This window comes from Diadema setosum, chromosome 4, assembly GCF_964275005.1.
Source record: "Diadema setosum chromosome 4, eeDiaSeto1, whole genome shotgun sequence".
Lineage (NCBI taxonomy): Eukaryota > Metazoa > Echinodermata > Echinoidea > Diadematoida > Diadematidae > Diadema > Diadema setosum.
In genome coordinates this window covers 12,554,537-12,566,933 of record NC_092688.1, presented here as the reverse complement: position 1 = coordinate 12,566,933, position 12,397 = coordinate 12,554,537, and the positions used below count along the sequence as shown (strand labels likewise).

At 37.8% G+C, this 12,397-nt stretch overlaps 1 protein-coding gene across 1 annotated transcript; it reads right to left on the bottom strand.

Annotated features, from left to right (window-relative positions):
* Positions 1-1,293: 1,293 nt before the first annotated feature.
* Positions 1,294-10,408, bottom strand: LOC140226875 (equilibrative nucleobase transporter 1-like). The gene is made up of 9 exons (XM_072307303.1): positions 10,059-10,408; positions 9,308-9,431; positions 8,287-8,379; positions 6,463-6,793; positions 5,349-5,618; positions 4,597-4,710; positions 3,650-3,839; positions 1,941-2,064; positions 1,294-1,416 (listed from the first exon to the last, which is right to left on the bottom strand). The coding sequence occupies exons 1-9, from the start codon at positions 10,406-10,408 to the stop codon at positions 1,294-1,296; spliced, it is 1,719 nt and encodes a 572-aa protein (XP_072163404.1).
* Positions 10,409-12,397: the final 1,989 nt, after the last annotated feature.

Genomic DNA, 12,397 nt, shown 5'->3' with positions numbered 1-12,397 from the left:
ATAATTTAGCTTTTAGCATGTCCTCGTGAGATCACTGTACAGCTATCGTAATCCATGTCCAAATGTAAATGCCTCTTTGTGATTGATCTGATCTAAATGGAATAAATGTATTTGAATTGAATTGAATTGAATTGAATTGAATTGAATTGAATTGACTTCAGTTTCAATGTCATCTATTACGGCTGCCTTATACACAGTACATAAAACATTCCAAACAGAAAATATAAAAACAAGCAAGGTTTTTTCCATTGTGTTAAAACACAAATGTACCTCAAGGAAGTACAATATGCTTTGATTCTGCCCGTGAGTGCGGATTTCGTTTCAGCATTGTCTGAAGGCGAGCTCTCCGGTGTTCAGAATCTGTCTTCTTTACGGCACAATGCTCCCACTTCTATCACAAATTCGTCACATAACACAAGTTAGTACACATATCGTAGTCTTTTGTACAGTCGGTGAACAACACAATAAATCTTTGCACGCTAGACAAAGTGCTTCTCCTTGAGGCATGATTGTCATAGGGTGCATAAATGCTTCTTTGGCACGAATGTTTGCTACATGAATAATCTCAGCTCATTATGGGCCTGCCAGTATCTTCCGAGTTTTTGTGCGAGATGACAAAGAATGGCCGAACTGGAAATGTCATGTGCTAACCAGCTAAGGAGCTAAACTTGTAAGGTTGTAATTAGCTAAACTTATTCACACTCTATGCATCTCTTCATGGCCTTAACACTTTTCTACTAGGTACTTAGCTTAACAGGAGCGCAGTGAATTTAGAATGCTGTTTCGTGCCTTCTGTGGGTTCTGGTAAAATCGTATACCAGCAAAATTCGAGTCTCCTGGCGAGCAACTGGCGAGTTAGCGTTCTCATGAAATCGTGCCCAGACAAACTTCGTAGCAGTTTTGTGAAAAAGTGTCAAGGCAAACTTCGTAACTGAGTCTCCTGGATACAGGTGAGTTAGCGATCTCACGAAATAGTATATTGGCAAACTTCGTTGTTGGATCCCCTGGTGGTTAGCGTTCTCTTGAAAAAAAAAATGTTCTGGCAAACTTCGTAATTGAGATAGTGTCTTGGTGAGTTAGCGTTCTCGCGAAATAGTGTCCAGGCAAACTTCGTAGCTAAGTCTCCTGGTAAGTTAGCGTTCTCGTTAAATAATGTCTTGGCAAACTTCGTAACTCGGTCTCCTGGTGAATTAGCGTTCTTGTGAAATAATTTTTTGTCAAATTTCGTAGGTGAGACCAACATCACTTTCGATTAAAAAAAAAAAAGAATGTCAACACACCGAGCAGTCTTCATTAGATTTCACCCTGGCTTCTCGAATCTTCCCTATTCATCTTTTCTTTCTTTGTTGTGTAATAATAGATGTAGGCCGGATATGACAATGATATGACGTTGGCGATCAAAAATCCAGCGATAACCTGTAAAAAAGAGTACAAAAAGTATAAAGCACACTTGTAGTTATGCTGATATCCATAAAAAGAAACATTAAATTTTAGGTATTATTATGACGTAGAACATTTTCATAACTTATTACGATTATGCTCAGTCAACCGATGTCAGTGATCGAAGATTTACCAATAAATTGAAGGAATCTATTTGACCCTGCAGTTTTAGAGTTGCTATATAAGCAACTGAAATAAATCCTCCTTCGTAATATTAGTCATGTATACACATACGTTTCGCTGAAAAAGCCGAGAACATTCCTCTTGTTTAATTCAGTTTGTCTCCCGTTTTTATCACTCTACGACCACAACCGGAATCATAACTTACATTAGGAGTCGTATTCTGAAGATAAAAAGCAACAAAACGTGTTCAGCGCGACGTGTACAAAGCAAAATGCTTCGTCCAATGCCGGAACCCTATGAAACATTAAGTATATAGGCCTACTTTCGTGATGAAGCATGTGATCGACAGAAATGGATGACCCTTGATTTCATCTTACCCATCTTGGGTCGTCATCCAGCTCTTCTTGGATGAGGATGAAAAGAGGATACTGGGTGAAGGAGAAGACTCCCGCCATAAAGTTCACCATGCCGAATATGGATGGATATAATCGCATAGGAAATCTACAGATTCAAGATTTGAAAGCAGTGGAACACACAGTTATAATTATGAGCCGTTCTCCATCCGCAAGTATCATTTTTTATTTATCTGCCACCAGTGAAACGTGACCAAAAAGTATCAAAGTGATGTACACAATGACTAGTGAAAGTACTTGATATTCAATGAAAGGGGAAGGCTAGTAACTGATCAGTGGGAATCAGTGGAAATGCTGGGAGATGATCGTTCCAATCCTTATGGGATTCTTTCAAGAGTTCATTGTATATCTATTGTTGTGTGAAAATGATTTGCTTCAGAATGGTCTCATATTCAAGTAATGCGCAGTTTAATGCTTCCAGGTTAGCGTCCCTGGTCAGTGACGGAGCATAAATCTGCACATTACTTGAATATGAGACCGTTCTAAAGCAAATCATTTTCACACAACAATAGATATACAATGAACTCTTGAATGAATCCCATAAGGATTGGAACAATCATCTCCCAGCATTTCCACTGATTCCCACTGATCAGTTACTAGCCTTCCCCTTTAAGACACAACCTTACGCGCCTTTCATGAAGTATTTGCAAATTTGCATACTTTTTTTTTAATTGAGTGATATCATAAAGATGTATGTTGTTTATCTTATCTCTTAGTCTCATTGTGTTTCCAAACGAGCTCTGTTAGGTTATAGAGTGTGTAAAGCTGTTGGAGTTTAGGGTGAGACGACAATCAACCAAATAATTATTGCAGTTTTTATCTCGCAAAGTATGACATCTAAAGCTAGGCTTTCTTTACATTCCAACGTGTTAAAAGAATCGTAAAGTTTTGGTTTAAACCTGCCTTCGGGTTTTAACTTTTTTTTATGAGAAACCTCTCATGAAATATGAAAGAGCATGTAATTCCATAAGGAATTCAATGTTTCATTGATGAAAATTGGTTGTGAAATGTATAAGATATCCAAACAATGCGATCCTGTACTAAAGGATGGGACTCACCTTTTATTAGGATCGCTTTGTTTGACTTGTTTTTGGATACCTCAACCATTTCAAAACAAAAATAGCGAATACACTTTGAATTCCTCTTAGAACGGTATGCTCTGTAACATTTCATATGTGGTTTCTCAGCATCTCGCGCAAAGTTAAAAGCTCAATCCTTATCTCTACCGATGACCATCCCTTTAAAGGAAACGACGATGAAGTAAAGCAAGACAGGAATAATGATAACTTACAGAGAAAAAAGCACAGCTTCCATCTACAACTCGGTAACTTCAAGAACATTATGCCCTTAGCACTAATTGGACTTTTGTGATGAAATTTTTATCAGGACGTATTTATCCAACTATCAAAATCTAAAATTATTAAGTATAATGAACACTCCCTAAAGCTAGCATTGTGATATATCTTGTATGTATACATAAGAGTTGAAAAGCGAATTTCAGCTTTTTGTGATGATGAATTTCTTACCAAATTCCAGCCCAATTTTTCAGGCTCGATACCGTTTTCTTTGAATTTATAGGGGAATACATTCATCAATTATTCATCATTAATTTTTATTACAGTTCCAAAATATTCGGAAATTAAGCAGAGATTTGCTGGATTGGAGAAGCTTACGTTATTGGTACTATCGCTCCGGAAGCTCCGTAGAAGAAAGCCCTGGACACCATAAGGAAAAAGAATGTACCGTATTGAACGGGCAGACTGGGCACCATCATACAACAAGACATGGCAATGGCCGTCAGAGTGGCCAAAGCGACGGGGAGCCAGCTATCCTTAAGGTCTGCGTACGGTCCTCGTACTGCCTCTGTGCGGATATCGTGCGAAGAGAGTTTGAGAAGAGAATTCGGAGTTTGTGTGCAAACAAACTACATTGCATTAAAGGAGTATCGTATGAAGGTCATGCGGCAGTTTGAAATGTCAGCAAATACATCGTTTTTATAGCATTAAGTAGTGATATTCTATTTACATAATTATGTATGCGGGCAAATGTGTATGCATATAATTATATCACAAACTTTGTCCAGCTGCAACTTGATTTAGAACTGCAGCGTAAAGTTTTCTTTTTGAAGATTAGACTGCTCTTTCATGACTTATAGCTCATATGCCATTCATATACTGCAAGACAATTCTTTGTAAACAAAACAATCAAACTCAAGAATAATACTTCCAATATAAGCTTAAATTTAATGGGCTTGTCTTATTAAGGGTAGATAAAAGAAAACCAGTCAACAAATTTCCAGCATTGGTATCATTGCTTATTGAATTCGTCAGTGTGATGATCAAATCTAACAAAAAAGAAAGCTCTTTGCATTGAAATTCCATTGCTTAGGATATTTTGAAGTGTATATTTACAGTTTAGAAAATATTGAATAAAATAATATGGTAATACGTGATACGAAGCTTAAAGACGATATGCTTCAAACATACTGAACAATAATTACATTTAAATAGAAAAAAAAACATGCTGACTTGCATGACAATGATGTTTTATTCATGACTACTCTTCACGCGATCGACAGGCATTAAACAAATAATGCACCCGACCCTCCGGGCTAGCTTACCTTTTCCATTGTTGTTTGACCGGATTTTGTTCCTCTGGAAAAGCAGACCGAACATAGGCGATACAGCCACGCTTCCTATGCTTGTGATGGCCAAGATGTTTGTATATGAACTCACTGTGTCAAAGGACAGGAAAAAACAGAGCAAACACATGGACATTATTGATATCTTTGGAATATTCCGTTTGCATTATCCATGGCTGAGACTTCCCAAAGCTTCTTCTTTCTGATTGGTCCTCTTTGAGTTTTGCATCACTGTTTAAGTGACCAATCCATTTTGGGAAATATATAATATGTGGACTAAATAATATTTAATATTATTTAATTTAATATTATGATAAAGTCCACTCAAGATGGCATGGATCGGCATCTTCGGGTGAAAATAATATTCGAAAAGCAAAATGACTGGGTGTTACGTATACAAATATTGGTGTACGAGTTCCCAAGCAATAATTTCATATAGCTTTCATGAATACAGTTGTGTTTCCTTGTCGAGGGAAAATAGATGATAATTATATTGTAGTAACATGCACCAACAGTGAAACCTGTGATACAGTGTAGGTGTATTGAAACTTGACGCTGCATTTGTAACTTTGCAACGAGTAGGAATGACAGCGGTAATGGCATCGAACATGATAATCATACACAAACGCAAAAGTGTCATAACCTGAGCGTGGTCTTCCGAGGGACAGTGTTTTGCCTCCTGCTAGAGGGGACGGTATATGATTGCATAAAAAATTGTTCAGGTAATCTACCTTCTTCGATGTTCCCATCTGCGATCCAGGTCAGCCAGGAGTTCATGACCCCGATGACGAAGAAGATTTCACCCTGACAGGAGATGGTCCAGATCGTCATCAGGATGAACAAGGGTGAGCGGCAGCTGGACCAAAAGCTGGGGAAGTCGAGGAGTCTCTTCTCCTCGGCCAGCGACTCGTCCATGGACTTTCTCTCCTTCTTGCTGATGACGACGTCGTCAATCGGTATCGCCCCGTTCTCCGCCGTGACCGTCACTGTCTTAGCGTCAGCTAAAAACGAGTGTAGAATTATGAACATAATTGAATGAAAGTGGGAGTCGATTACATTCAGTTTGCCGTGGTGATTTGAGACATTTTGTTCACTTCAATTTGGAATTTATCTCCATCAATGCTTATTGAAATATATTGAAATTGAAATTGAGATTGTCCATATTATTTATACATCGACTGTTACTCTCGCATTACACATTGTTACAACAGTATATGATAACAAAACAAACCAAACGAAGATGATGAAAACAATAATAGTACACTGTCGTGAGAAATTCTTTGACAGAATGATTGATTTCTTTTGCCTCTATGTAAAACAAGCAAAGCACGACGTGACAGGTGCTTCTAATGATTTACTATAACAATTTTTAATAATGAAATAACCACTCGCTTCAATATGATTTATACTATTTGTGCAAGGTACAAAGAGTCGCCGAACTTTTTAATCCTATCTAAGCTCCAATTGCTCCTTGTGAGAGTTCACACACTGCCTCTAAGAATTTGTCGAATACATAAGCCTGCATCCTGTTTTCCCGGCCCAAAAGAATTGACATCCACTGTGACACCGTGCCAATGCATTTGTATTGATTACTGTACTGACACAAACAGATATAATTGCCAAATTGTTGACGCTTCCTCTGACGTACGAGCATGGTTTCCTTCATGTTATCATCAGAAATGTACTGTAGATTTGTCAGCTGGTTAACGAACTTAAGCTACACCATGTCCTTTTCCTCCAGGTTCTCTTGGCTGGCCGCTATAGGCAGTTTTGATTGTCTATGTAGTCATTGAGCATACTTCAATCAGTGCCTCATAATGCGGATGGTCTTCAGGTGATACTTACCATCAAGATTTTCGTCACCTTCAAATCCTTTGTTTTCGAGAGCCAGGTTTTCTGATGGCGGCTCTTTCTTGTCTTCGTTGTGGTTTGTGAAGGAGCTATCGTCTGCCTCGACCTCCATGCTTCCAGCGTCTGTTGCATCTTGGGTTACGGGGTTGTCATTTTTGCCATCTGCGCAGAAGCAGCAACAGCATCTGCGTAATTCGTAGTTCGGCGGGAGTGGCCACGGGATGTGCGAGCGCGGTAACAGGGCGGTGTTCACGAGGAAGAACAGCGTTGAAATCGCCAGGACGTAGAAACATGCATTCATTGATACTCCGTTGTCATAGGCAACCTTTGTGTGGAAGGGAAGAACTAATCATACAACGAAGAAAATAAAATGTCAGCAAAATCCAACCTCATGCACTAGATGAGATGGAACGAATCCTTATGCTCACGTGCAATAAAGTCATGAGTGATTCTAGGGCAAAAAGTCATAACATGCAGATTATTCAATGTTGATTTTGAAACTCAATCCGAAGTAAAGGTACCGGATCTTCGATTGAAATATTGTGGCATCATCACTCTAAAGTTTAACTTGTTTAAAAATATAACATCGAAAATTAAAACGTAAATTGCATGAGGTATACGCGTATGCAGATAAAATTGATTCATGCATCTCGATTCAGTTTATCAAAATTGCCCATGTAGCTAAATTGTATACTAAAGTCATTTCCTGTATTTTTCCTGTAATCTTATGCGTTTATATTCCCATATTTTGACACTTAAGAATTTCAACTGCTACATGTCGAATGTATTGCGCGTGCGCAGAGCCACCCCGACGCAGCAAATTTTGTCAGAAATGCCGATGACAATGAATGCTTGTATTTGGTGCAGTCAGATGGTTTTTACTTCACTGGAAATAAGTTAGTATTTCATCTTTAATTCTACTTTGCTTATGGAATGATGTGGCTACGTGTTTCTCCCTCGGACTCTTATCTTGACTGTAGTCTGTTCTTTGTATAATGTTTTGTGGAGAATATCATCTGTTAAGAAAACTAATACTTAGACAAGAGAAAATATAAGATGGTTTAAAAATTGATGTAGGTTCTTCTACTTCATTGAGCCGAAGTAGACAACCAAAAGATGAAATCAAAGAACTGGAGATAAACTCACTTGAAACGTATGAACCAACATAAAAAAATCCAGCAATTCGAATAGTATCCTGGATTCGGCAATTTACACCAATACAAACTCGAGTAAAATTTCGTTTATGGCATATGCAAGGTCGTAATAACTTTGGACAAGGAACTCAGATTCCATTCCATTTTATTTAATCCAACGTTATTTATGCTCAAATTTCATAAAATACATAACTAACTGATCATTTCTATGGATTTATTAAAAGAGGAACCACATTATATTTTACACCTTTAGGTCAGAAAAATCTTTTTTTTTTTTTGCCATCTTTGGGATACACAATCAACAGAAATTTGAGGTGATGACGTCCCCAGCTCACTCATTTTCATATTAAAAATCAGTTGTTTAAGAACTGTTTTTACAATGACTATTGAATCTTTGATTTTTTTTTGACTTTCTTAGTCTTAATCCTGTTGTGATCAAGATTTCACTGTTGTTATTGTCATAACCAACTCCTTCTTTTCAGATTAACTTTAAGGTGGTCTGGAATCACCCTTTGAATTGTCGTACACGTGGGACCGGGCCATTTGCACGATTCAGAGTCAAATTTCGCGTGCTGGACAAGGTACAAACGCCGTTCCGAGTGTATTTTCACTCCAGTTCATTGATTTAAATGATACATCGTAGATTGTTAATAGCTTGATATACCTTTACAAGTAAAAAGATACACGAAGAAGAATCACCGGCTCCTGCTAGAAGACCGATGAAGACAGCTCTACCTGAAGGAAATAGGTTTGAAGCCTTCCAGAGAGAGAGAGAGATTCATAAAACACAAAGAAATGATGAACTAATGTCAAGTGTAAAGAGGGAAAAATAGAATATAAAAAAAAAGAATCATTGCACCTGGAATTACAATTTTACATATTGCTTTCTACTGTCATATGCATGTTATGTATTGTTTTATACTGTTATACGTACTGTCACATAATCAATTATTTAACGTTACCTGGGTGAATCAGAATTTACATTAATTGAATAGAAAAAAGGGCCACATGGGCGTCATTGATACTGCATGACTATGAATATATAGTACTGTTCTTTTAGTATTCTTTTGTATCAAATGTCTTTTGTATTTCATTTTATTTCATCTATTTCATTTCCAACAAAAACGTGATTGCAAATAAACATTTGATTATACAAAGTGCACAAAATAGATACAAAATTGTAATCAAGGAAAATACTGTGAACGAAGAACAATTAATGTTATGTCTTTTATGAAAAATATTAAATAAAAACAGATCGGAAATGGAGGGGACTTCTATAGGGCAGAGCTTTTGTGTTCTAACCAAGAGACTGAACGTTTTGCCTCTCAATAAGGGGACGATAATCACGAACAACATTGCTCAGCTATAAAAGACTTAGGAATCGATCTCCGTTCATTTGTATCGGGAGGTAGACGCGCTACCGACTATAAAGCCAAATCACCGTCCTATTAGAATTCAGTGCCATAATCAAAGAAAAACATCCCTTTGAATTTTTATAGAGTCACCGTCGTTACAGGACCGATTAAATTCGATTGTACATTCATAATCCTTACTCATATTATGCGCACACAAAACCAATAATAACGCATTTGGTTTCGACCAAAACTTGTATCTCCGAATCTTTTGGCTTAACGCAGTTTCATGGATCATCACTTGATGGTCTTTCTTTTGCTACTCTGTCTCACCTCAAATGTCGACACCAAAATAAATATTCCTCCCAGACCAAGTAATATAGTTCCTGGAAAAAGAAGGTCTGGGACTTCGGGCGAACTGGCAGCAATGCAGAGGTAGGCAACAAGGAGCGAAATGCTGAAATAATGAGAAAGAATGAGAGAAAGAGGGGGAGAAAAATGAGGTCCTGATCGTCATATTGAATATGCATTCAAAGTTCAAGGTCACTTTACCGGAGAATGTAAATGAATCAAAACTGAAATATGAGAGTTATACATGAATGATATATGAGAGTTCCACAATTTCGACGTTTAAGATGCTTTCGCTAATCAATTACGTTGCGATCACAATTATGAGTTGCTCAACTCTTAAATTGTTTAATATACAGATTTATCATAAAAAAATACCATGCCCCTCAATTATTGAGCAACTGTGGTCACCTTAGCCTTGCAAAGTCGTCCTCGTTTAATCCTGATGCTAAGGGACATCTTTGCTATTTTACTCTTTAAAGAAATGAAAACGGGTAACACAAGGTTGGAAAATAATGATATTTTGCATTAGTCCCTATAGCAATTAAGCTCCACAATGTTTACTCCGGTGAATCGACAGGTGTCTATCATGGGACCAATCAATGGCCATGTTGTGTGCATGTGAGAATCAAATCATATTATTTAAATGATTAATGAATCTAAAGCATATTATTCATATATATTGTACAGACCCATAAACACAATTTCAAGCCTTCTTTCCAAAGTGCATACTTACTGGAATATTACTCGGCATACCAGCTGTCCACAGCGTTCGAAAAGGATCCCCTCGAAAAGCATGCTACAAGGAACCATGCTCGACGAGATCGTGTAGATAATTTGCAACCTGGCATCCTGTGCCGCGCAGACTACAGGAGAACTCGTCGGTGCCATCGTGGTACTGTTCGGCTGAGTGTCGTTGGCCGGTTCGTCCGTCGTCGGCGGGCACAGGTCGCGGTAGTAGTCGAGATCTTTGAGGACGTAGACGAGGGAGGGCCAGCCGTAAATTGAAGCGGTGTGGACGAGGTTCTCAAGCATGGTGAAGACGAGCACCACGACTCGTTCCGTCCTTGTAATGCTACAAGGCATGGCGAAGGGAGACGTTGCTGGAGACCGTAGGCCTGGTATATAGATAACAGAGGGAGAGAAACGAAAAGTTATTTTAATACAGCCTGTATAATTATGGTTCCAAATCTTTCATGTAATTTTAATTGATTGATTTGATTTCTGTATTTCATTTTTTTAATACATAATGTATCACAAAGTCATTTGAATAGAGTAATTGAGTATAATATTGTTTGAATATAACAGTTGAAACAGGTGAGTATTTGACTAAAATGTATGACATTATTTTCATAACATTATATAGAGTAAAGACGAGCTGGAGTTATTTTGTATATACAAATGTATCATGCAAACTTAAGAATCACACGGACCAGCCAATCCAAAGATAAAATCAAACAACTCCAAATGTATCAGAAATACAGGAGACCATCAACATAAGGAAACGCTTAAGGAGGATATTGGCTCCAGAAATAAGATTGAATTACAGTACGAAAATTTTCATTTCACTTTATTCGTTAAGTTTCCACACAAATTACATTTGTAACATACATTCAGGGATCAATGAATAATCATAATAACTAATATTTGAATTTTCAGTGTATTATACAGGCTTCCAAAAATATTAATTCTAGAACACAAAATGGATCTAAATCAGTCTAGAGTACGTCACATTTATATTGGATAATTAAGATTATGTGCAGGGGAACCTTTTACGGATGCTGGGGGGGGGGGGGGGAGGGGGGGTCCCAGAAAAAGAGCATAGTCACTTACACACGTATGCATACACTATACGCACGCAAGTCCACATGGACAAGCATGCGTGCACACACACACATAAAGGGAATAGAAGAGGAGAAAACACTAAAGCTGGTATCTCACTGAGCGGCGAACGTTTGCGAACGTAGCGAATTTGAGATTCGCCATCTTTTCTGACGAATGTTTGCGAAAAATCAAAGTTCGCTTCTGCCATTAGCGACAGTTAGCGACTTTTAGCGATGTTTAGCGACAATTAGCAACACTTTAGCGAATGTTTGCGAAAGTGTTTGCGAACACAGGTGGCGACTATTAGCGAATGTTAGCAAATGTTAGCGACAATTTTGCAAATGTTAGCGACAATTTTGCAAATGTTAGCGACAGTTTTGCAAATATTCGCAACTGTTTGCAAATCCTTTTGCGACAATTTTGCGAATGTTCTTGGACCTAGAAAAGTACCAGGCGATTGTGTATAGTAAGACCCATAAAACGACATAAAACCTTCCACTGAATTCAGATCTCTTGTGACAACCGTTCAAGATGGATTTCCAGGATATGGAAATAAATTTCTGCCAAGAAGAGGCTCAAGGTGTTGCTATCCTTGAAGAGCTGCTTTGTCAGGCTGCTGCTACAGCTATTCTCTCTAAAAAAAGAAAGAGTGAAAATGTTCACTCTTAAAGAAGTGAATAACAGAAAAGAGTGAGTTTCAAGTGAAATTAGAGTGATTTTGGACTGAAAATGTTCATTTTCACTCATTTTGGAGTGACTTCAGGGATCACTCCAAGATTTTCGAGTGATCCCTGAGGTCACTCCAAAATGAGTGAAAATAGATATTTTCACTCAAAATTTACTCCAATTTCACTCAAAACTCACTCTTTTCTGTAATTCACTCCTTCAAGAGTGAACATTTTCACTCTTTCTTTTTTAGAGAGTTGTGCAGCATAAGAGAAATAAAATAAAGAAAAACAAGAAAGGAAGAAGAAAAGAAAGAGAGTCAGAGAGTGCTTGTTGCAGAGGACAGACTTTAGTCAATATGAAAAGCTTTTGAAGCAATTACAATCATGATGGAGATGTCAAGAGCTTCAAGAACTTTCTTAGAGAGGAACCTTGTCTGTTTCAGAAGCTTTTATATTGGAACCATGTGGTTACTTGTTCGCTAGCAGTGGCGAATCATATAAAAACGTTAGCGACACCGTATTACGACCGTTTGTTAATTCTTACGAGTGTTTTGCGAATGTTTGCGAATGTTTGCAACTGTTA